This window comes from Mus musculus, chromosome 3, assembly GCF_000001635.26.
Source record: "Mus musculus strain C57BL/6J chromosome 3, GRCm38.p6 C57BL/6J".
In the NCBI taxonomy this organism is placed as follows: domain Eukaryota; kingdom Metazoa; phylum Chordata; class Mammalia; order Rodentia; family Muridae; genus Mus; species Mus musculus.
Window position 1 is genome coordinate 75083943 of NC_000069.6, and position 26840 is coordinate 75110782.

The 26840-nt window shown below is 36.9% G+C and overlaps 1 protein-coding gene across 9 annotated transcripts in view; it reads right to left on the reverse strand.

The window, feature by feature from the left end:
- Positions 1–26840, reverse strand: part of Zbbx (zinc finger, B-box domain containing) — a 127156-nt gene that overhangs the window by 46048 nt on the left and 54268 nt on the right. For 5 of the 9 annotated variants that reach the window (XR_003954303.1, XM_011240063.1, XM_006501257.1 and 2 more), the window contains 4 exons: positions 21682–21856; positions 9120–9255; positions 1499–1608; positions 1055–1155 (listed from right to left, as the gene is read on the reverse strand). Coding sequence is in view for 8 of the 9 variants with exons in the window: in XM_011240063.1 (XP_011238365.1) it covers positions 1055–1155; positions 1499–1608; positions 9120–9255; positions 21682–21856 (522 nt within the window). In the remaining variant the exon portion in view is untranslated. Of the gene's footprint in view, positions 1–1054; positions 1156–1498; positions 1609–6220; positions 6252–6429; positions 6461–9119; positions 9256–21681; positions 21857–26840 lie in introns of those variants that run through there. The other 4 variants (XM_006501258.1, NM_001310529.1, XM_011240064.1 and 1 more) reach the window with 3 other exon arrangements.

Consider the following 26840-nt stretch of genomic DNA (forward strand, 5'->3'; position numbering starts at 1 on the left):
ATTTGTGTATGAGTATGTATATATGTATATATATATATATATATATATATTATCCCTACAAATGACTCTCTAATTATATCTTATATGTTCCCAGGGAAATGAAATTCACCTGTTTCTACTAGAACTAAGTTAATGTTTTAGTTGATTTTTATAATTGTCACATTTGTGACTAATAATAACAATTTATGTAACAACTGTCAACCCTAGTAGATTAATGACTATCACTTTTCCATTTTTCTTACTATCATGTCTCCAACTTATTCCAAGAATCAAAATTTTATTGAATGAATTGTGTTTGTGTGTGTGTTTGTAACTAATACCTGACACTAATTAAATGATAACTAAATCATTAATAGAAGAAAGAAAAGCCGTAGTAGCTATCAATACAGTGGCCATAAAAGAAGCAGAGATGGGTTCTGCATTCTCATAATTTTCTGAAACAGCAATCCAAAATGTCAGAATATTTTGAAGAAAATGGTAATTCAACTATTAGGTAACTAGGAAGCCAAATGCCAGGACTGGATCACATCTGAGTCTCTTTGTCTGAACTCTGCTTAGCTGTCTCTGATTCCATTATGTCTTCCAGGGTTGTACTGTCATTGTTTTTTAAAACTCTTACATTATAAATAATATATTTTCCTTTAAAGAAAAATAATATTAATGATATTCCAGAAATTACATTTTACACCTACATATATTTAAACAAAATGCCATGTAATAAAACTGACCCATTTATGAAACTGTAAAAGGATAAAGAACTATAGAGGCAAAAAAAAAATAAAACACAAAAACCATAATCTGGGAGCTAGCATAGCAGAACACTGGCAGTTCTTCCATGAGTCATGCCTCTGAAAACAGACAACATTAAGTTAGTGTGTACATACACTCTCTACAATAAAACATATAGTTTTGCATTTACTGACAAGCTGTTATCCAAACATGAATTTCTTCTTAAATTCTGGTGGTTTTAAAAGAAATCTTAATGACAAGAACAGGAGGCCATCATTATTACATTTTTTATGGTAAAACATTGGAATGATCATTATATACTTACATCATCCAGTTCTACTATTGTTAGAGATGGTGGAGGTCTCTCTATATTCAATTTTTCCACTGGCATAAAAAGTGGTGGAGATTTTATTTTGATCTCTTCAACTAGGAAATAAAATTGGAAAATAATATTAGCAAAGAACATGTCTGATAATTTGCTGTCTTGATATAATACTACCAGCAATAAATGAACAGTTTTTCATGAATCTACACAAAGAAACACTATAGATTCCTTCATCTCAAACAATACACACATTTGATTGTACTTATCTGTTACAAGAAGCTATTTAAATTAAAGCAATGTACTATAGTAAATAAAAGAAACTAGAGTTCCATAATCTATCTCAGAATAATACATGGACCAAAACTAAAAGCATGTGTTGACTAGTGCTTGGTTATATGATTTTAAACAATAAATGTTAAACGATCTCATCAGAGCTCAACTGACCATCACTGTCAGACTCATTTTCATTCTGAGTGCACTGTGCCTCTGCAGTAGCTTGATGTGGATGTGTGAATGTATTTGGTAGCATGGTACGAAGTTGTTCCTGTGGAGTTCTGTAAAACAACAAAGCTCCAATTAAAAGAGAAAATTATCTTAATTGAACATTCCCATATTAGGTGTTTTACTTACCAGGTGAGTGAGAATTCAAAATTCATGCTGAAATTTTGACCATAATATTAATTCACGGGTTATTGTGATTAATATAATTTTAATGTGATGAAGGTTTTTAAATCAATTCCACATCACATAAGAAGTTTTTCAACTGCATGCTGTGTTTTGCTTAAGATGAAGACCAATGTCATGATTCAAGTCAGTATTCTCTCAAAAGTCACATGGAATCCAAAGATCGTGTCATACTGTTGACAAGGCTAATTTACAAGTCTGTTTTATTGCATACACTTGGCACTGCATTTTGATGAGTTCTTAGGCAACCTGAAAGCATTTATCTAGACTTTCAACACATTGGTGGAGTGGTAAAATAGGGTCCCATTATAAGAATGTGAGATATTATATCTGTGGCATCTGTTACCTAATTAACATCAAGAGTGGATGCAGAGTGTTTCAAATGGGAAGTCTGAAGCTTGGGAATTCTGAGACTTCAAGAGTATGTACTTAATTGTGACCACAGATTTGTGAGGAGAGATTTCATTTGTGAGTCAAATAAAAATAGCCGCACAATCCCCAGAGATCATGCAAGCTCACACGGTTGCCAGTGTAAAAGACAAGGCTGATGCTGTTAATGACAACATAAAACATAAAATTTACCCACTTTATTCTACTTTTGGTAGTAGTAGACACTACATTAAATAATCTCTATGATGATGTTCATTAATAAGAGGAGAAGTGAGGGGAGAAACTACTAGTTTTAGGCAGAGAGCACAGCAAGAGCACCCTGTCTCCACAAGCATATATTCCTAACCATGGTCTCAATTTACAGTGCCTCTTTTTTTTACTAGTAAATACACTACCTATATTTTGTAATATGTGGTACAAATCACATAAGTACAAAATATTTTGTGTTACTGAGCTTTACATTTTAAAACATTCTGTGAAAGAGTAATTCCTTCTCATCAGAATTTAACTAAGTAATATATAAGAATATTAAGTAATATGAAAGAACAAAGGGAAATTGGCATTTGGTCACCAGAACTTCTTTCCTAGTTTATATTAGTTTATTGTGCTATAAGTTTCTGTATATATGCATAAGTGCAAATAAGCTATTACCAAATGATTCATGAAGCAAAATATATTTATTTGATTATATTCATCTTTATTTTATAAGTAAAGACTTATAAAATTCTGATTGCAAGATTGAAGAGTAGGGACCCTACACACATAATTATTCTATATTAAACACAAGAGAAATTATACCAACAAAGTATAAGCGACTTGTCTACAAATAAGTAATTAATCATTTATGAAGTCATGACTTTGGTCATTCCATCCCCAACATCTCACACAAAACCATACCACATAAGTAAAGGTGAAAACAATTTCTATAATAGTTATTGCTTCACATTTTCTTGTGTTTGAAATATTTCATTCAGTGTCTATTTGTTCATGTATACATGTGTGCATGTGTGTTGTATAAACACATGTATGCATCTGTATGCTCATGCATATGCAGATGGTTGTGAGGTTGGTCACTCATTGATGATGATATTTCAGCTGCCCTCCACTTTATTGTACACAGTCCTCACTGGGCTTGACCTTGCCGAGCATAGGTTAGCTTGTCTGGCCCATGAGTCCCAAAGATCCGCTTGTGTCTGCCTTACTGGGTTTTACTTGGGTCTTCCTTATTTGCTACTAGGAACAACATTTTTTATGTGGGTTCTAAGGATTAAATTTAGTTTCTCGTGGCTGTAACACAGACTGGTTTATTGATCCCTCATACTAAGTCTTACTGATATAAATCCATTTAAATATAAAATAAATCTGTCCAGTAGCTTATGCCTGAGAGCTGCAAGCTCCAGAAAAGTACCTACTGTTCTTATTTATCTAATGGACATAGAATTTGTCTGCTCTCTAAACACCGATCTCTGTACCTGTAGATTAATGCAGTCATCAATCCTCATGCAAAACCCTTTGTATAGTAACAATAACTAAAACAAAGACTCAAAGAGGTTAAACTGTAGAGAATACGTGCCTGTGAAGTGCTCATGAATAAGTGGAATAGCTACAAGATGCCCACTCTTCTCAAGGCTAAGGGAACAATATGAAGGAGAGCCAGGAGAAACTTGGAAGAAACAACATATGCTGAGTAATACAGGATCATTACATACAAAAACACTTAACAGCTGTGGTTGTTTACAAAAGACTACATAAGATAAAACCAACCTGTCAGGTGGGGAGGGGAATGGAAGGGATAGGAGCACAAGAGACAGTTGAAAGTTGGTGGCTGCTTGGCAGTGGGGGTAGGGGGGCAGCGGATGAGGTGGTTTTATTGAGGGAGATGGTCTCTGGAAGGTTGACTATGCTTCAGTAGATGGCCCCACTCCCACAATCATTGGGCCATCAATGATTAAAAGGAAAACAAGAGAGATAAAAACATTATCTTGAACAATTCCAATTTTTAAATGAAAGAGAACTAGAAATTCATCAGTGGAACAGCAAAGTAGAATGATGACTAGGCTCTGAAAGTAGTTGAAGACAAAATATCACTCACAAGAAATAATATCTTTGAGAATGTCCCAAAGATGAAATGGGCCTTCATATATATCATGGGCCTTGTGATCACTCTTTTCCTGCAGGATGGAGTTTCTCAAGAATTTTATTCTTCAAAATGTGCATCAAAAACCAGCATTATAGTAGCCATGTCACTAAGGAGGCACATTGGACAATAGAAAAACTGTATTTAAAGTTCGCCTACTTTGTCAAGATTGCCATTTTCCCTCTCATCCTCTAGAAAATTAGAAGAAAAAAATGAAATATAGACATCTCTGAGATGTAACAAGTTGAGCTTATAAAATCCCAAGTTACTAAGTGTTGTTAAAATTGCCGATGAAGAAAACATGTCCTCATCGGGCATTGTTGGTTTCATATTGCAATTTTGACTTTTGAACAAATTAAAAAAAAAAAAAAACATGAATCTGACCATAGGTGTCCACGAGCTGAAATTGGAAATAGAAGCTATGAAGAAAACACAAACTGAGGCAATCCTGAAAATAAAAAATCCTAGGAAAGAGAACAAGAACTACAGAGGAAAGAGTCTCCAATAGAATACAATAGAAGGAAAAAAGAATCTCAGGCATAAAAGATAGAACAAGCCTCTGGTATCCATCTGTGCCCCAGAGCTAAGGCTATCTTACCAAACGTAATCTAACGATTCATTGCAATTCCCATCAACATCCCAACACAATTCTTTACAGATGTTGAAACAATTCACAACTTCATATGGAAAACAAAATATTTAGGGTATCTAAAACAATCCTGAACAATAAGAAGAACTTCTGGAGTTATCACCATCCTTGACCTCAAGCTGTACTACAGAGCAATAGTATTAAGACTGCATTGTATTGGTACAAGGACAAAGAAGTTGATTAAAATGTAGAATCAGGGACCCTGAAATAAACTGAGAGACCTAAGGGCACTTGGTTTCTAATAAAGAAGGCAAAACAAGACAATGAAAAAGAGAAAGCATCTTCAACAAATGGTGCTGGTCTAACTGTATGTCTTAATGTAAAAGAATGAAAATAGGGGCAGGAGAGATGGCTCAGTGGTTAAGAACGCTGACTGCTCTCTTGAAGATCCTGAGTTCAATTCCCAGCAACCACATGGTGGCTCACAACCATCCGTAATGAGATCTGATGCCCTTTTCTGGTGTATCTAAAGACAGCTACAGTGTACTTATCTATAATATTAAATCAATCTTAAAAAAAAAAAGAGTGAAAATAGATTCTTTTTTGTTATTATTATTATTTTTTTAATATATATATTTTTTCCATTTTTTATTAGGTATTTAGCTCATTTACATTTCCAATGCTATACCAAAAGTCCCCTATATCCACCCACCCCCACTCCCCTGCCCACCCACTCCCCCTTTTTGGCCCTGGTGTTCCCCTGTACTGGGGCATATAAAGTTTGCAAGTCCAATGGGCCTCTCTTTCCAGTGATGGCCGACTAGGCCATCTTTTGATATATATGCAGCTAGAGTCAAGAGCTCCGGGGTACTGGTTAGTTCATAATGTTGTTCCACCTATAGGGTTGCAGATCCCTTTAGCTCCTTGGCTACTTTCTCTAGCTCCTCCATTGGGAGTCCTATGATCCATCCATTAGCTGACTGTGAGCATCCACTTCTGTGTTTGCTAGGCCCCGGCATAGTCTCACAAGAGACAGCTACATCTGGGTCCTTTCAATAAAATCTTGCTAGTGTATGCAATGGTGTCAGCGTTTGGATGCTGATTATGGGGTGGATCCCTGGATATGGCAGTCTCTACATGGTCCATCCTTTCATCTCAGCTCCAAACTTTGTCTCTGTAACTCCTTCCATGGGTGTTTTGTGCCCAAATCTAAGGAGGGGCATAGTGTCCACACTTCAGTCTTCATTCTTCTAGAGTTTCCTGTGTTTAGCAAATTATATCTTATATCTTGGGTATCCTAGGTTTGGGGCTAATATCCACTTATCAGTGAGTACATATTATGTGAGTTTCTTTGTGAATGTGTTACCTCACTCAGGATGATGCCCTCCAGGTCCATCCATTTGGCTAGGAATTTCATAAATTCATTCTTTTTAATAGCTGAGTAGTACTCCACTGTGTAGATGTACCACATTTTCTGTATCCATTCCTCTGTTGAGGAGCATCTGGGTTCTTTCCAGCTTCTGGCTATTATAAATAAGGCTGCTATGAACATAGTGGAGCATGTGTCCTTCTTACCAGTTGGGGCATCTTCTGGATATATGCCCAGGAGAGGTATTGCTGGATCCTCTGGTAGTACTATGTCCAATTTTCTGAGGAACCGCCAGACTGATTTCCAGAGTGGTTGTACAAGCCTGCAATCCCACCAACAATGGAGGAGTGTTCCTCTGAAAATAGATTCTTATCTATTATCCTGCATAAAACTCAGTCCAAGAAGATTAAAGACCTCAACATAAAACCAGTTACACTAAATCTAATAGAACAAAAACTGGAGAATAGCTTTGAACTAATTGTAAAAAAAAACAGAAAACTTCCTGAATAGAACAACAATGGGTCAGGCTCTAACAGCAACAAATATTATGTGGTATCTTATGAAACTGGATAGTTCTATAAGGCAAAGGACGCTATCAATAAGACAAAATGGCATCCCACAGATTGTGAAATGATCTTCACCAATACTAAATCTGACAGAAATCTAATATCCAAAATTTACAAAGAACTCAAGAAATTAGACACTAAGAATCTAAACAACCCAATTAAAATATGGGGTACAGAGCTAAACAGAATTCTAAACATAGGAGTCTTGAATGGACCAGAAGCACTTAATGTCAATAGACATCAGGGGAATAAAAATTAGAACAACCCAGAGATTCCATCTTATACCTATCAGTATGTCTAAGATCAAAAATTCAAGTGATAGCATATGTTGGCAAGGATGTGGACTAAGGGAAACATTCCTCCATTGCTCATACAATTGCAAATTTATACAATCGCTTTGGAAATCAAATTGGCAGTTTCTCAGAAAACTTGGAATAGTTTTATGGCAAAACCCAGTTATACCACTCCTGAGTATATACCCAAAAGATGTTTGACCACCACTCAAAGGCACTTCCTAAATAATGTTCATAGTAGCTTTATTAGTAATAGTCAGAAACTGCAAAAAACATAGATATCCCTTATATGAAGAATGGATAAAGAAAGTGTGGTACATCTGCACAATGGAATACTATTCAGCTACTAAAAAATGTAAATTTTGCTGAGAAATGGATGGAATTTGAGAATCATACCTAGTGAGGTAACTCAGCTCCAGAGAGAGGGGGGTATTGAGTGTAGTAGCTTATATGTGGACTTTTGTCAAAAAGTGCAGAACAATCATGCTACAATCCACAGACCCAACGATACCAGAAATAAAGAGGTCCCAAGTCAGGATTAATAAACTGTACTCAGAAAGGGAAACTAAGTAGTCATGAGAGATGGATGATGAGAGGGAACTAGGTAGGAGAGACAAGGAGGGAAACCGGGATGATGATATGATGTGGAGGCTGGGTGGAGAGAGGAATTGGAGTAAGAGTGGAAATCTCTGTTGACTAGCTGGAGGTCTGGGTCAGGACAGGGTACTGGGAGTTCATAGAGGTGACCCTAGCTTAGATTCCTACCAGAGGGTAAATAGAGACTGAGCAGCCATTCCCTTTACCGAGGTACAACTTCAAAACGAGGAGAGGGACAACAATCCATCCACAAAACCTACAACCCAAAATTTTTCTTGCCTCAAAAATGTGTACAGAGAAAGATGGAACAGCGACTGAGCAAACAACGAACCAATGACTGCCCCTACTTCAGAGCCATGCCATGTGAAAGAGCCATTAACACTGTTAATGATAATCTACTATGCTTGCAGACAGGAAACTAGCATAACTGTTTCTGGAGACTCTTCATCAAGCAGCAGATGGAGGCAGATGCTGAGACCCGTAGCCAGTCATCAGGCAGAGCTTGGGAGTCTTGTGGAAGGATGGAAAATAGAAGTGAGCAACTCCAAGGGATTAAGGATATCACAAGTAGATCCACAGAGTCAACAAAGTTGGGACCATGGGGGCTCTCAAAGCCTGGTTGCTTCAACCAGGAAGCATGCAGTAGTTGAAACTAGACACCCTACACATTTGTAGCAGATGTGCAGCTTTGTCTTCATATGGGTTCCCTAATAAGTGGACCAGTGGCTGTCTCTGTTTCTGTTCCCTGCCGCTGGATTACCTTTCCCCATACTTGAACTGCTGGTTAGGCCTAAGTGGGAGAGGATGTGCCTAGACCTGCTGGGACCAGATTTGCAGGGAAAGGTGGTACCCAAGCCTGGCTCCCCTTCTCAGAAGAGAGTGGGAGGAAATGATGGCGGGGAGATAAGAGTAGGACTGTGGAGCAAGAAGGAAGCGGGCTGTGATTGAGATGTAAAGTGAATTATAAAAATAAACAAACAATTTTAAAAATAAAAATGAACTAATTAGAATTATTAAAGTATAAAATTAAAGATCTAATTAATTTTAAATTAACTTAATTCTAAAAATATTTTAATTTAATACATTTGTGAAATAAAGCCTCAAATATCTATACTATCTATCTACAGCAAAGCCATTTTAAAGTAAATATTTGCTTATTGCATACCTTTGTTATTACTCTTAAATTCCACACTTAATTTTTGTCTTTCCCCAGAAACACATCATTTTATATTTCTCAAGATTAAAATATACCATATACGTGTGTATAAATATAAGTAATTAAAATTGTTGCTAATATAGTCAAAGCTTCATAGGAATTTAAAATTGCTTTAGAATTAGTCATACAAATGTGAAATATACTTACAAAAACTTATTGACAAAATGAAATAAAAATAATTTCTATTTCCTAAGAAATAGTAACATTAAAATTCTACTGAATACCTTCTGTACTTTTTGAGCCATAATGTTTCCATATATGACAGGCTGTCTTCTGTGAATTCGATATTAATTGGTTCAGTCCACATTTTCAAATTAGTTTGTACTTCACACTCTTCCACAGAGTCTAAAAAAATAAACACTGCACATAATTAATGTAGCCATGCCCCTGAACACTCATATCTTCTTGTTAGATAAAGAAAACTGCCAGTTGTTTATGGAGAATAGTTCTTTGGCATTTATCCCTGTAAATGTAATTTTTATCATGTTAAGATATGTGATATTAATATAATACCAAGTCTACTATGTAAATCATTCTAAAGGCTTTTAAACTTTGGTTTTAATAAATGATTCTGTGGAAAATTTCTTCAAAATCTCTGGAAATAAAATGATTTTTATGAGTCAAAAACTTTCTAAATGCAACGTTATCTTAAATGATAAAGATAAATACAAACAGAATGCTTGTAATTTCCACACACTCAGCACATGCATACACATAAAAGGTGTATATTATAGCCATTTCTAATAATATTTACACATTATAGGGAGTAGAAAATAATTGATAATGAATTTTTTTCATTCATAATGAGAACATTAACCCCCATGAACTTTTGTCTTTTATGTCACTTCCTCCCAAATGCTATTATTTCTGAAGCACTACAAACTAAAAAAATACTACTCAGAGCTATTTGAAAGTGATAAATCTTTGGGCTAAAGGAAACTTATGAACCCAGGAGTTGTAGCCATTCTCACCTTCAGATACTGCCCTGTATCTAGCTTGCAAACACCACCAGAATAAAGTGCTCCAAGAAAGGTAGGAAAAGGAGGTAGTAAAGCTTAAAAACATATTTTTAAGGTATTCAAAGACCAAGCTGGTTCTAACCTCACACTGCAGACTTTAATGATTAGCATTCAGCAACAGCCAAATGCCAGCAGCTAAATAACTCAATGGAGGAATTGAGTTCCCAACTGCCCAAACTACTGTAGTATTGAGGAAAAGAGGTAGCAGAAATTTGGAGAGTAATAGCCATTATCTGTTACATAAAAGAAGAGAAAGAGTTAAGGTTCTAAGTGTGAATCCTGACTATGTCCATGAAGGAAGGGTCAGAAGGTGTGCTGAAGCCTAGAGAATTTGAGCAGAAAAGCTACGAGGTAGAGGAAGGAAGGGGGACTTAGGTTGTTTTTGTTTTTTTCTGAGAGAAAAAGCACGGAAGCACTGTACTTGAATACTGTACTTGACTCTAATATCTGGTTAAAGATGTGAAGAGTACAGGACTAAAACAAGCAACCTGGGTTTCACTTTTCTCCATTCACCGATGGCACAACCTCAGAAAATAAAGCTGAGACCTGCTCCTCGTGTATGGAAGGAGGTGTTGTTTTCCCAATTACCTTGTATAAATAGGTAGTCTTTGAAGCCTTCAAAACTCCACAAAATACAACAGCTAAGGCCATTTCATTAGTGAGAATCATTTGACTAGAGACATGTCAGCTCCTGACAACACCTCATTCTTGAATCAGAGAAGATTTGAGCATCTTTACCTCCAGGCAAGGTTGTTTTCATGGCTAGACAGTCACTGAGCAGAAATTGCCCATTTCATCTACAGACAATATTGTCATCCACCACCACCCACACACACACACAAAAGACACATTGTACAGAATAACCAACTACTTACTTTGCCTAGACAAGGTCAGCAGCCCTTCAAATTTGTTTTATAGGTCTGTCAGATGATCATGGGCCAAAAGGCTAAAGACTGATGCTCCAAAACTTTGAGGATTGAGGTACCTACTGTCTACAAATGGGTTAACTTGAAAAGTTACAGAGACAAAGTTTGGAGCTGAGATGAAAGGATGGACCATGTAGAGACTGCCATATCCAGGGATCCACCCCATAATCAGCATCCAAACGCTGACACCATTGCATACACTAGCAAGATTTTATCGAAAGGACCCAGATGTAGCTGTCTCTTGTGAGACTATGACGGGTTCTAGCAAACACAGAAGTGGATGCTCACAGTCAGCTAATGGATGGATCACAGGCCTCCCAATGGAGGAGCTAGAGAAAGTAACCAAGGAGCTAAAGGGATCTGCAACCCTATAGGTGGAACAACATTATGAACTAACCAGTACCCCGGAGCTCTTGACTCTAGCTGCATATGTATCAAAAGATGGCCTAGTTGGCCATCACTGGAAAGAGAGGCCCATTGGACTTGCAAACTTTATATGCCCCAGTACAGGGGAACGCCAGGGCCAAAAAGGGGGAGTGGGTGGGTAGGGGAGTGGGGGTGGGTGGGTATGGGGGACTTTTGGTATAGCATTGGAAATGTAAATGAACTAAATACCTAATAAAAAATGGAAAAAAAAAGAAAATTTACACTTGTGCTCCCTATATTTTCAAGTAAGATTTAGTAATTCTCAGGTTCCTGATGTGGTTGAAACCTAGTTTTAGTCTCATAATCAAACCCAAGTTGCTTAACATAGAGTTTATAGAGTAGATGACATGGTTTTCAAATGATGTTACAGGCTAAAATTCTAAACATAATACAGGGATAGAATCATAATTTTAAGTTAGGAAATATGTTAATTGACAACTTTATAGACTAGATGTCATTTGTACCTCATACTTAATTGTTATGGTTTTGTTCAATTTATATGTGGGAGAAGAGTTGTTGTTTGGACAGAAAAGGTGAGATGTAGAAGGCGGTGTGGCTTCCCTAGTCGGTTCTTGATTGTGTCAGTAAGAAAGGCAAAAGCCAATTGATGGGTGAAAGGGAAAAGGTGGGATTTCTGGTTCCCAGAAGAAGAGAAAGGACACAGGAAAAGCAGAATTCAGACCAGGCTTTGAACTAGGAGAAAACTACAGGTATATAGGTCTTGGGGCACCTGGAGTTTTTAGTCTCTGTGATCAGGAGCTAAGGAGGTTGGAGAGAGCTGGCTGATAGGATTATGACAGGAAATTCTTCACCCAGCCATTTAGTTATCTGGCTAGTTTTAAAATAATAAAACTGTCTAGTGTTTTCTATCTGCAGAGCTGAAATGGGCAGGTGAAGAAAGAGGGCAGCTGAGGCAGATGTTGGCAGTTTGGCAAAGTTAGCCTTGAGGGGCTGGGAGAGGAACATAGCTCCCAGGAAAAGCAGCCAGCTGACACTTGATAGAGTTGAGCAAGACCTGCAGCAGCTGAGAGTCTAGCCTGGAGCACGGGCAGAACTCCCGAGAAAGCATGATTTTTTTTTTTAAGTTACACGCAACATTCATGTGTTTATCAGAGTTTTTGATAAGTGATCCTAATAACAAACATCTAATGGCTAGGAGAAGAATGTTCAGTATACATACATTCAGCAAGAAACTTTGCTCATCAGTTGAAGGACATGCACACACACGAGCTATGGCTTACAGACAGAAAGATCTCAGGAGCTATCAACAGGGCTTTGTTTACCATATTGCTTCTGGCTCAGCAACCTTCCCTTCTGAGAATTTCGGTGAGATTCTCTACCACTCAGTCTCTTGAGAAAATGGTCTTTTTTTTTTTAAACATACAGCACAAAGTCCTAAAGTAAATGGGTGCCTAAAGAATCCTAGGAACAACCAGGAGAGCAGAGTAGAAGAAACGAAGTGAGCCAATGGGAGAATGTCAGCAGGGAGGTCAGAGAGAGAAGAACCTCAGCTCACAAAATGGCCTCTGCCCAGCAAAAGCCCCTAGCATTCACATCGAAGAAAAGAAGTCTCTGGATGACTAAAATGAATTAAGGAAGAAATCAGTGATAAAAATATCAGGAGAACTGGGAAATTGAAAGCACACTGCTCTGCTAAATGGCCATGAAACAAAGGGATGCTTAATGTAATTTATAATAAATGGGGCATATGTTATGCATAGTAACTATTTCCATTATTTGAGCAAACTCTTAAGTGCCAGAAAATATTAAGGGTTGGTGATAATGGAATCAACAGAAAGTCTTATACAATTCAGATGAAGTATAAAATGTTGCAGGTGGAGTATAAAATGTTGAAAACACTTTTCTTTTTTTTAATTAGGTATTTTCCTCATTTACATTTCCAATGCTATGCCAAAAGTCCCCAATACCCTCCCCCCCCCCACTCCCCTACCCACCCACTCACTTTTTGGCCCTGGTGTTCCCCTGTACTGGGGCATATAAAGTTTGCAAGTCCAATGGCCCTCTCTTTCCAGTGATGGCCACCTAGGCCATCTTTTGATACATATGCAGCTAGAGTCAAGAGCTCCAGGTTACTGGTTAGTTCATAAAGTTGTTCTACCTATAGGGTTGCAGATCCCATTACCTCCTTGGGTACTTTCTCTAGCTCCTCCATTGGGGGCCCTGTGATCCATCTAATAGCTGACTGTGAGCATCCACTTATGTGTTTGCTAGGTCCTGGCATAGTCTCACAAGAGACAGCTATATCAGGGTCCTTTCAGCAAAATCTTGCTAATGTATGCAATGGTCTCATCGTTTGGAGGCTAATTATGGGATGGATCCCTGGATATGGCAGTCTCTAGATGGTCCATCCTTTTGTCTCAGCTCCAAACTTTGTCACTGTAACTCCTTCCATGGGTGTTTTGTTCCAAATTCTAAGAAGGGGAAAAGTGTCCACACTTTGGACTTCTTGAGTTCCATGTGTTTTGCAAATTGGAACTTATATCTTGGGTATTCTAAGTTTCTGGGCTAATATCCACTTATCAGTGAGTAAATACCATTTGAGTTCTTTTATGATTGGGTTACCTCACTCAGGATAATACCCTCCAGGTTCAACCATTTGCCTAGGAATTTCATAAATTCATTGTTTTTGATAGCTGAGTAGTACACCATTGTGTAAATGTACCAATTTTTTTATCCATTCCTCTGTTGAGGGGCAGCTGAGTTCTTTCCAGCTTCTGGCTATTATAAATAAGACTGCTATGAACATAGTGAAGTATGTGTCTTTCTTACTAGTTGGAACATCTTCTGGATATATGCCCAGGAGAGTTATTGCGGGATCCTCTGGTAGTACCATGTCCAATTTTCTGAGGAACCACCAGACTGATTTCCAGAGTGGTTGTACAAGCTTGCAATCCCACCAACAATGGAGAAGTGTTCCTCTTTCTTCACATCCTTGCCAGCATCTGCTGTCACCTGAAATTTTAACTTAGCCATTCTGACTGGTGTGAGATGGAATCTCAGGGTTGTTTTGATTTGCATTTCCCTGATGATTAAGGATGCTGAACATTTTTTCAGTTGTTTCTCAGCCATTTGTTATTCCTCAGGTGAAAATTCTTTGTTTAGCTCTGAGCACCATTTTTTAATGGGGTTATTTGATTTTCTGGAGTCCACCTTCTTGAGTTCTTTATATACTTTGGATATTAGTCCCCTATCTGATTTAGGATAGGTAAAGATCTTTTCCCAATCTGTTGGTGGCCTTCTTGTCTTATTGACAGTGTCTTTTGCCTTACAGAAGCTTTGCAGTTTCATGAGGTCCCATTTTTCAATTCTCAATCTTACAGCACAAGCCATTGCTGTTCTATTCAGGAATTTTTCTCCAGTGCCAATATCTTCGAGGCTTTTCCCCACTTTCTCCTCTATAAATTTCAGTGTCTCTCGTTTTATGTGGCACTCCTTGATCCACTTACATTTGACCTTATACAAGGAGATAGGAATGGATCAATTCACATTCTTCTACATGATAACCACAAGTTGTGCCAGCACCATTTGTTGAAAATGCTGTCTTTTTTCCACTGGATGGTTTTAGCTCCCTTGTCAAGGATCAATTGACCATACGTGTATGGGTTCATTTCTGGGTCTTCAATTCTTTTCCATTGGTCTACTTGTCTGTCCCTATACCAGTAACATGCAGTTTTTAATCACGATTGCTCTGTAGTAAAGCTTTAGGTCAGGCATGGTGATTCCACCAGAGGTTCTTTTATCCTTGAGAAGAGTTTTTGCTCTCCTAGGTGTTTTGTTATTCCAGATGAATTTGCAGATTGCTCTTTCTAATTCTTTGAAGAATTGAGTTGGAATTTTAATGGGGATTGCATTGAATCTGTAGATTGCTTTTGGCAAGATAGCCATTTTTACAATGTTGATCCTGCCAATCCATGAGCATGGGAGATCTTTCCATCTTCTGAGATCTTCTTTAATTTCTTTCTTCAGAAACTTGAAGTTCTTATCCTACATATCGTTCACTTCCTTAGTTAGAGTAACACCAAGGTATTTTATATTATTTGTGACTATTGAGAAGGGTGTTGTTTCCCTAATTTCTTTCTCAGCTTGTTTATTCTATGTGTAGAGAAAGGCCATTGACTTGTTTGAGGTAATTTTATATCCAGCTACTTCAACGAAGCTGTTTATCATGTTTATTATTCTCTGGTGGAATTTTTAGGGCCACTTATATTTACTATCATATCATCTGCAAAAAGTGATATATTAACTTCTTCCTTTCCAATTTGTATCCCCTTGATCTCCTTTTGTTGTCGAATTGCTCTGGCTAGGACTTCAAGTACAAAGTTGAATAGGTAGGGAGAAAGTGGGCAGCCTTGTATAGTCCCTGATTTTAGTGGAATTGCTTCCGGGTTCTATTTACTATGATGTTGGCTACTGGTTTGCTGTAGATTGCTTTTATCATGTTTAGTTATGGGCCTTGAATTCCTGATCTTTCTAAGACTTTTATCATGAATGGGTATTGGATTTTGTCAAATGCTTTCTCCACATCTAATGAGATGATCATGTGATTTTTGTCTTTGAGTTTGTTTATATAATGGATTATGTTGATGGATTTCTGTATATTAAACCATCCCTGCATCCCTGGAATAAAACCTACTTGGTCAGGATGGATGATTATTTTAATGTGTTCTTGGATTTGGTTAGCAAGAATTTTATTGAGTATTTTCATCAATATTCATAAGGGAAATTGGTCTGAATTTCTCTATCTTTGTTGGATCTTTCTGTGGTTTAGGTATCTGAGCGATTGTGATTTCATAGAATGAGTTGGGTAGAGTACCTTCTACTTCTATTTTGTGGAATAGTTTGTGCAGAACTGGAATTAGATCTTCTTTGAAGGTCTGATAGAACTCTGCACTAAACCCATCTGGTCCTGGGCTTTTTTTTTGGTTGGGAGACTATTAATGACCGCTTCTGCTTCTTTAGGGGATATGGGACTGTTTAGATCATGAACTTGCTCCTGGTTTAGCTTTGGTACCTGATATCTGTCTAGAAATTTGTCCATTTCGTCCAGGTTTTCCAGTTTTGTTGAGTATAGCCTTTTGTAGAAGGATCTGATGGTGTTTTGGATTTCTTCAGGATCTGTTGTTATGTCTCCCTTTTCATTTCTGATTTTGTTAATTAGGATGCTGTCCCTGTGCCCTCTAGTGAGTCTGGCTAAGGGTTTATCTATCTTATTGATTTTCTCAAAGAACCAGCTCATCTTTCGGTTGATTCTTTGAATAGTTCTTCTTGTTTCCACTTGGTTGATTTCACCCCTATGTTTGATTATTTCCTGTAGTCTACTCCTCTTGGGTAAATTTGCTTCATTTTGTTCTAGAGCTTTTAGGTGTGTTGTCAAGCTGCTAGTGTGTGCTCTCTCTAGTTTCTTTTTGGAGGCACTCAGAGCTATGAGTTTCCGTCTTAGAAATGCTTTCATTGTGTCCCATAAGTTTGGGTATGTCGTGGCTTCATTTTCATTAAACTCTAAAAAGTCTTTAATTTCTTTCTTTATTCCTTCCTTGACCAAGGTATCATTGAGAAGAGTGTTGTTCATTTTCCACGTGAATGTTTGCTTTCCATTATTTATGTTGTTATTGAAGATCAGCCTTAGTCCATGGTGGTCTGATATGATGCATGGGACGATTTCAATACTTTTGTATCTATTGAGGCCTGTTTTGTGACCAATTATATGGTCAATTTTGGAGAAGGTACCATGAGGTGCTGAGAAGAAGGTATATCCTTTTGTTTTAGGATAAGTCCATTTGTTTCATCACTTCTGTTAGTTTCACTGTGTCCCTGTTTAGTTTCTGTTTCCATGATCTGTCCATTGATTAAAGTGGTGTGTTGAAGTCTCCTATTATTATTGTGTGAGGTACAATATGTGCTTTGAGCTTTACTAGAGTTTCTTTAATGAATGTGGCTGCCCTTGCATTTGGAGCATAGATATTCAGAATTGAGAGTTCCTCTTGGAGGATTTTTCCTTTGATGGGTATGAAGTGTTCCTCCTTGTCTTTTTTGGTATTTTACTAGATATTAGAATGGCTACTCCAGCTTGTTTCTTCAGACCATTTGCTTGGAAAATTGTTTTCCAGCCTTTCACTCTGAGGTAGTGTCTGTCTTTTTCCCTGAGATGGGTTTCCTGTAAGCAGCAGAATGTTGGGTCCTGTTTGTGTAGCCAGTCTGTTAGTCTATGTGTTTTTATTGGGGAATTGAGTCCATTAATATTAAGAGATACTAAGGAAAAGTAATTGTTGCTTCCTATTATTTTTGTTGTTAAGAGTTGGCATTCTGTTCTTGTGGCTGTCTTCTTTTTTGGTTTGTTGAGGGATTACTTTCTTGCTTTTTCTAGGGCGTGGTGTCAGTCCTTGTATTACTTTTCTTAATAATTAATTTTTATCTAGATTAGTTGAGGACATATATTCCTGACAAACCAGCTAGTTTGTTCTCAAGTAATGACATCTTTGGAACTGTTTATAAGGTATATTTCAAGAAATATGTGCAAAAAATGTATAGTAGTATCATTTGACATGCTCAAATTGGGAAATGCATTAATGAAAAAAGTCAGCATTTAAACTGAGATAGTGGCACATTCACAGAATAAAAGATTAGCAAACATTGAAAATAGGTGAATTAAAACCATACACATTTTCATGCATTAATCTCAGATAAATAATGCTGGGTCATATTAGATACAAAAGAATGTACATAACACAGTTACACACACACACACACATATGAAATACTTACACAATAAGACAATATATTTTGAATAAACTTCAGGGAAACCAAGGGACTTAAAAAAGAGAACACAGGTTAGTGAGACCCAGGAGAAGCTGGGGAAAACAGAGAGCAGTCATAGGAAATGGGAGAATCGCAGATGCTTATTAGTTTTTCCCCCATGAGCTGTGTGAAATTCATAATGCTTCTGTTACACCCATTTTAATATAGAATATAAAAGCTATTATGGAATTAAAATATTTACAACCACATATCATATTACTAATAAAATATTTACTTTTCTATTGCCAATCAAAATTAAATATGTCAATTACCATCCTTATTATGTCTATGTCTACACAGGAGTTTCATTGTAAGGAAGAATGAGAATAAGGGATAAAATCAATCACTCGACACAAAATATTGAAACTTTTGTTTCGAAACATCGATCTGATTATCATAGCATCTTTCCCCAAATACCCATTCTAAATGCACCTTAGTCTTTGCAATGAACATCACAGCAGAACTGAAAATGAAAATAATACAGAAAATAAAAACATTTTATTTTTTCAAAGTTCCCAGTTAAATATATTTTCTTCTTCAAACTCTGTAAAGCCATATAATTCCTTTCTTCCCTGGGATTCCAATTCCTCTATGAAAACAATATTAGACAGAAGACATCTGCCACGTGCCACCATTTATCTGTGGGTTTCAATCAGTCTCATCTTTGTGGTGTAGAAATGGCAGAATTACTTCTGTAACTGTGCTCTAACAAAGCCAGAGAAGTGACCCTTCCCTCACTTTAGTGATGACAAGCTTTAAAACATCAGAGAGTAGTTTGTTCTTCCTGTTATAGTGGAAACGTGACAGGAGTTGCATAGATCATAACAGCAGCCTGAAGGAAAGATACTCAAACTCATGAGATATTTTCCCCTAACGAGGATCATGTTGTACTTTGTGTCAATTGTTGCAAGGAAATATTAAGATAGGGTTTTCTAGAAAATGTGGCAAATGGTAAGAGAAGTGAAATCTGTGGATATAGCTGCACTTATCTCACGAGTTTGGGACATAGGATATGGCACAATTATTTTCTGAGGGTAGTATGGTAATAAATAAGGATTACATAGGACATACACTATAGGGACAATAAACAAATCTGTATCTGAAATATGTATTTTACCATGAGGATAAATCACTGTGGCTTTCATGATAATTTTTATTTTGTTTTTAATATAACCATTCTATGTATCAACCCATTACCCTAATGACATCCATCTAATGGCCAATCACTGGCTATTGGTAGGTAGAAGGAAACCAAGGTATTTCAGTCTTCACAATGCTACAAAGCCAGAGAGATAATGTAAGTAAATGGTGAAGGAACATCCTAGCCCTGACTTCCTTCAATGCTAAACAGTAAAGTGTAAGAAAAATAAACTCTTTCCACTCCAACTCACTTTCGGTCACAGTGTTTCATTGAAGCAATAGTTACCATAAACCATCCTCGATGTGAGCAGAACTCATACAGCTCATAGGGGAAAAACATAAATAGTACCTCTCTTTCTTGTTATATCTAGGGACAGAAAAAGAGAATTTACTGAGTCAAGGATTACCCCAGGAGAACTAGTAGTTTAAATGTGACTTGTTTTTCTATCACTGAATTTGTGTTCATGAATATAAGGTTTTATTGCAGCACATTAACTCATTCATTCATGTGTTGTCTCTGACATTTTTCGTTCTCTATTCAGAAGACTGGCGACATGAAGCTGCTTACAGTAAATGTTTATCAAGTTCTGTAGTAGAGAGGGTCTTTTCATTTGTAAATGTTGTGGTACGTTTTCTGTTAAAATATAGCATTTCAAAGCAAATGTGGTTAGCTGGATAAACTTTATGATGGTCTGAATCATCTTTGAACACTATATTTTTCACTGAATGAGGATTGATGACAACATTTTCATAATTCCCCAAAACAGGTATTTTAGGCATTTCATTGTAGCATATAAACTATTACTTAGGTACTAACTTATGGATTTTTATACCACCTCTAAGACTTGCAGTGTAAGATACTTTCAATATTTATGTCTAAGGAAATAAGTCAATACTGTATTCATATTTCCAATGCACCCAATAGGAGAGAGAATTAAAACAAGGCTTGGTCTTTCACTTTATGTGCAATAATCCATTACAAACTCAAAGCTAAAATTTAGCAATATTCCTGACGTTCTGAGCATAGCCTTTTGTTTCATTGCATATCCTGATTAAGTTCTGCTAATATCCAGGGTGTTTTAGGGTTACTATTGCTGCAAAGAAATACCATAATTAAAAGTGAGTTGGAGTGGAGAGAGTTTATTTCACTTATACTTTACTGTATATCATTGAAGGAAGTCAGGGAAAGAACACAAACAGGAAAGAAACCAGGAAATCTGAACTGAGAAAGAGGTCCTGAAAGAATATTGCTGAGTTCTTTGTTCCTTGTGACTTGTTCAACCTCCTTTTTTACATTTTATTTATTTATTTATTTATTTATTTATTTATTTATTTATTTATTTATCTATACTATTATATATTTTCTTCTTATAGGACCATCTTAGAGATAGCCCCATTCACAATGGAATGGACCTCCCTATGTCAATCACTAATTTAATAAACACCCTGTACACTGCCTTACAGGCCAATCTAATAGAGGCATTTGCTCAACTGAGTTTTTTTTCCTCTCAAAAATTTAAAGTTGTATCAAGCTGACACAAAAACTAGCCATCACAGTTTATATGGATATGTCATAAAGAGACCCATTATTTTTATATGAACCAAAAACTAAGACTAAAATCTTGAAGAGAAACAGCTTTTATAAATGCAAAAATAAAATTATGTCAAACACAGTTCTATTCTTCCTATGAGGTTCATTGTGGTCATAGGTTCAACCTTCAATTTGTGGTTTAAGGTTTATATGCAAACATTTGTCCCTCCATCCTTCCTATTTATGGTGTTATTTTGGAGGCAGTACATTTTGGGAGATTGAGGCCTCACCATAAGAAGTAATTCACAGGGAGGCATGCTGTGTGGTTTATACTAGCACCTACTTCCAGTGTTGGCCTCATGCCTGCTTTACAGTGATGTAAGAAATGAGGAGTCCAGCCATCTGCTCCTGCTGCTTTGGAGCCACCTGCTGCTGTATTTCTCCTACCTTGATGGTTTCTATTGTCTCCAACTGTGAGCCAAAATAAATTCCCTTTTAGGTTGCTTTGTTGGAGATTTGTCCACACTGAAAAGAAACTTACTGATCTAAGGCATACAAAGTGTCCTTTGCTTACCTGCCCCATAGATTCTGCCAACCTGATTCATTGCAACAGTAGATCTCAAATGAAACAGTTTTCTAACCACTGTTTCCTTGTAGGAAAAGAAAAGTTTACACTTCAATGTTCCATTCATCCCATGATCTGAATTTACATAAGAAAACAAGGAAAATATCCCCCCATGACCAACTTCATGCTTGAAAAATAATAAAGGACTCACCACTGAGTGCCTAGTGTGTACATTAATCTCCCTTGGGAAGCTCTAGCAAATTGCTCTTTATTGGTTTTAAGCATCACATTTGTACTATCAGGAGTGGAAAGAAATGAAGACACTTCTATCATGTTCAATGATGCTGTGAGCAGTGTCCATACCTGGTTTTTTTGCATGCACTTCCTCCTCCTTGTTTTCCTCCTGATGCCCAGCTCGCCACTGTGTCAAGGCTTCTCGGAAGGACTGGGCAGATGCTTCTTCATCAAAAGGCATTTCCCACATGACCTTGCACCTTGGGTTTTCTCCTTCTCCTCCTTCTGAGGCTGTAGCTCCTACCTAACCAGTTAAAATGTAACAAAGACTTGCTTATTAAATTTCCTGCATCTTATCAGGACATGAAAAAAAAGGATGCATTAAACTCAGAAGAATATGTTTTTATGTAGCAGACATTTAAATGCTCTGTTGTTTTCCTGAAAACTTTATTAGCAGTTATAAATGGTTGGCTCAGATGATAACACTGGAAAAGCCTTTAAATCTGATAACTTCATTTTATCCTTGCTCATCACTTCTACATTCTCATTGACCAATCCTCTGCTACTTGCAACCTTCTCGCATTACAGCAGTTGTCTGTTAGGAGATAGCCTCTCATTCTCTATGTAACCAGACTTGTCTCACACTTGAGATGTATCTACATTGAACTCCTGAATTACAGGATTATAGGCATGAAGTCACATCAACTCACATGAGTATAGATGTATGTGTTTGTAATTTTACATGTTCTAACATAAACCTCATGCTGTCAGTGTGTGGAAAACCTTTTGATCCTCTGAAATACAATGTTTCTATCAGCATCTGCAAAATTTCTGAAGAACCTTCTCCTTCCTTGTCCTATACTCTCACCACCTCTTTTCTTTATTATTCACTGTTCCAGCTAACCTTAGGATCTTGTAGAACCGAGAAATATTATGTACATTTGTTCATCAGGACTTTACACGATTTGTGAGTCCTTTGCATAGGTTTTCACAGCCATTTTGCTCATACCATTCAATTTCTCCAATATCACCTTCCTACAGAGTTCTCCACTGGGAATAGTGGCAATGACTAACTCTTCTGAGACCTCTTTTCTATTTGCTTGCTTGTTTCTTTTCTCCACTAGGTTATTTCTTAAACAGTTTATTCTATAGACCCCATGGGATAAATCTTGGGTGTATACTGTTTTATATGATATCATTAGTACATGGTTAGAATATAGTATCTTCCCTTAACCAGTAAATAAAATGACCAATCAATTTCATCAAAGTGGAGGAAGCAGTGCAACTCAAAATGTTGGTTCTTTGAGAAAATCATTAACATTGATAAAACCTTTGATAAATTAACTTAAAAATTTAGAGAGACAATCCAAGTTAATAAAGTAATAATGAAAAGGGAGACATAACAAGAAACACTGAGGGAATTCAGAGAGAAGGACATGCTTTCCAAATCTGCACTCTGCCAAGTTGGAATGTCTAAAAGAAATAGATAATTTTCTTGATATATATGACCTTACAAAATTAAATCAAGAGCAAATGAGTGATTTCAATAGACTCATAATCCCCAGCAAAATACAGGTAGCAATTAAAAGCTTCCTAATCACAAGAAGCCCAGGGTCAAATTGATTCAACAGAGAATTCTATCAGACTTTCATAGAAGAATTAATACTAATACTCCTCAAATTGTTTCACAATATAGAGAAGAAAACTGCCTAATTCTTTTTATGAGGCCACAACTACTCTGATACCTAAATCACATAAAGACTTTAACAAAGAACAAGAATTGCAAACCAATTTTCCTTATGAACATGGATGTAAAAATTCTCAAAAAAATATACTTGCAAAACAAATAAAAATCGATTGAGTCATCAAAGACACACAAGAGGACCTACAGAGTAAACTTATCTGGACCTTTAGGAGCTCACAGAGACTGAACCACCAACCAAAAAACAAATATGAGCTGGACCTACATCCCCTACACATATACAGCAGTTGTGCAGTTTGGTCTTAATGTGGATTCCCTAACAACTGGAGTGGAGGTTGTCTCTAACTCTATTGCCTATCTTTGGATCCCTTTCCCCTAGCTGGGCTGCCTTGTCAGGAATCTCAGGGAGAACATGAGCTTAGTCCTGCTGTGACTTGATGTCTTCAATAGTAATTCTAACCAAGTAAGTTTGTGTATTAAAAATGTAAGACATTGAAGAAGATATGAGAAGATGGAAAGATCATCTATTCTCATGAATCAGTAAGATTAATACATTAAAAATGTCCATTCTACTAAAGGCAATCTACAGAGTCAATGTAATCCCCCATAAAAATTCTGACACAAATCTTCACAGTACATAAAAAAGGTTAAAAAAAACAATCAATCAAACAAACAAGCAAACAAAACAAAACAAAATAAAACCAAAAAAAAAAAAAAACTGACTAATAAAAGAACTTTTTTCTAATTAGGTATTTTCTTCATTTACATTTCAAATGCTATTCCAAAAGTTCTCTAGACCCTCCCCCACCTAACTCCCCTACCCACCTGCTCCCACTTCTTGGCCCCGGAGTTCCCCCATTCTGAGTCATATAAAGTTTGCAAGACCAAGGGGCCTCTCTTCCCAATGATGGCCAACTAGGCCATCTTCTGGTACATATGCAACTAGAGATACGAGCTCCGGGGGTACTGGTTAGTTCATATTGTTGTTCCACCTATAGGGTTGCAGATCCTTTTAGCTCCTAGGGTACTTTCTCTAGCTCCTCCATTGGGGGCCCTGTGTTCCATCCAATAGCTGACTGAGAGCATCCACTTCTGTGTTTGCCAGGCCCTGGCATAGCCTTACAAGAGACAGCTATATCAGGGTCCTTTCAGCAAAATCTTGCTGGTGTAGCTTGACAACACACCTAAATGCTCTAGAACAAAAAGAAGCAAATTCACCCAAGAGGAGTAGACAGCAGGAAATAATCAAACTCAGGGGTGAAATCAACCAAGTGGAAACAAGAACTATTCAAAGAATCAACCAAATGAGGAACTGGTTCTTTGAGAAAATCAACAAGATAGATTAAACCCTTAGCCAGACTCACTAGAGAGCACAGGGACAGCATCCTAATTAACAAAATCAGAAATGAAAAGGAAGATATAACAACAGATCCTGAAGAAATCCAAAACACCATCAGATCCTTCTACAAAAGGCTATACTCAACAAAACTGGAGAACCTGGATAAAAGAACTTCTAAACGTATTACCATCCAAGATCTCTCAAACTGTACTGCTGAGGTACAATAATAAAAGCAATATGGTAATGACATGAAACATACAAGTTGGTGTTTAGAATAAACTAGTGATACAGTAATTTCATATACCTAGGATACCTGATTTTTTTATGAAAAATCTAGAAACATACATTGGAGAAAAGACAGAATCTTCTTAAATGTTGTTGGTAAAACTGGATGGCTACATGTGTAAGACTCTAAATAAACCCTTATTTATTACAATGTACAAAATTTACTCTAATAGATCAAGAACTTCAGCATGAAGACAAATGTTTGAGTCTGATAGAAGAGAATATAAGGAAAAGCCGTGAATTCATTGGCACAGACTCTCTGAACAAGACACTAATAGTGCAGTCCACTAAGATCAAGAATTTTCAGATGGAACCTAATAACAATGAAAATTTTTTTGTGTGACAAAAACCAAATAGACAAACAAAAAATGTTGTCACTTGGAAAAATAGGCAGGCTAAAGAATGGGAAAGGCTTTTATCAATCATACATCTTTAGAAGGTTAATATCTAAAATGTATAAAGAATTTTTAAAAATTGGACACCAATAAAAATAATAATCTATACTAACAGTACTAATAGGGTTCTACTTAATAGCGAACTCTCAAAAGATGAAACATTCAAATGGCTGAGAAAAACTTGAAGTTTAACATCCTGAGTCATCATGGGAATGCAAACCCAAACTAATTTGAGATTTTTATCTTACAAAAGTCAGAAGATTAAAATCAATAAAACAAATGACAGTTCATGCTGGTGAGGATGTGGGGAAAAGGGGAACATGCATCCATTGCTAGTGGGAGTGGAAACTTGTACAGACACTATGGAAATTAGTGTGGCATTTACTCAGGAAGATGAGAATATATCTACCGCAAGAACCAGCTATAACACCCTTGGACATAAACCCAAAATATGCTTCATCCTACAATTGAGACACTTGTTCAACCATGTTCATTGCTGCTTTACTCAAAACAGTAATTTTTTAGAAATTGGAAACAGTCTAGATGTCTATCAATAGATGAAGAAATAATTAAAATGACATACATTTATGCTAAGACAATGGAAAATTATTCAGTTATTAAAGTAATGAATCATTACATGCGTTCGCAACCGGCCAGGAAAGACGCAACAAACCGGAATCTTCTGCGGCAAAGCTTTATTGCTTACATCTTCAGGAGCCAGAGAGCAAGAGAGCAAGAGAGCAAGAGAGAGAACAAGAACAAGAAAGCAAGAGAGAGAAAAGGAACAAGAACAAGAAAGCAAGAGCAAGAGAGAGAAAAAGCAAGAACAAGAGAGAGAAAAAGAATGGCAAAACCCCGTCCCTTTTAAGGAGAATTATCCTCCGCCTAGGATGTATTACTCCCTGATTGGCTGCAGCCCATCGGCCGAGTTGTCGTCACGGGCAAGGAAGAACACATGGCGGGAAAACTGCCCCTGCACGTGTGCAGATTATGTTTACTACTTAGAACACAGCTGTCAGCGCCATCTTATAATGGCAAATGTGAGGGCGGCTCCCAACAATTAACTTCACAGATAAATGGATGGAGCTAGATAAAAATTTATCTTGAGTGAGATAACCAAGACGCCAAAGGACAAATGTGTATTCTCTTACATGTGGATGATCTCTTTTAAGTCATCAAGAACCATGCTAGTGTCTATTTAACCACAGAAATTAAATATTTAGTAAAGGACTAAGGGGCAGGGAAGGAAATCCTAAGGTATGGAAAATGAATGCAGTTTTAGAAAAAAGAAACATGCTGGAAATGAAGGCTTAAATAGTAAAGGGGAAAGACAGGGAGAGTCAATTAACAAGAGAGGCCATTTGAGGAGTCCTATGGAAACCTAACACAGTAGAAGCTTCTTAAAATATATACATTCATCAGGTAACTCTGAATGGAACCACCAAATAACAGAGGAGATGAAACCCCAACTGTTTTTCTCTTGTCCCCAAGTAAAACCTCCTGGACCAGGAAGGAAGCTGTTTGTCCAAAGGGCTTCATGCAAACTCCCAAACAACTCAGGCTACTA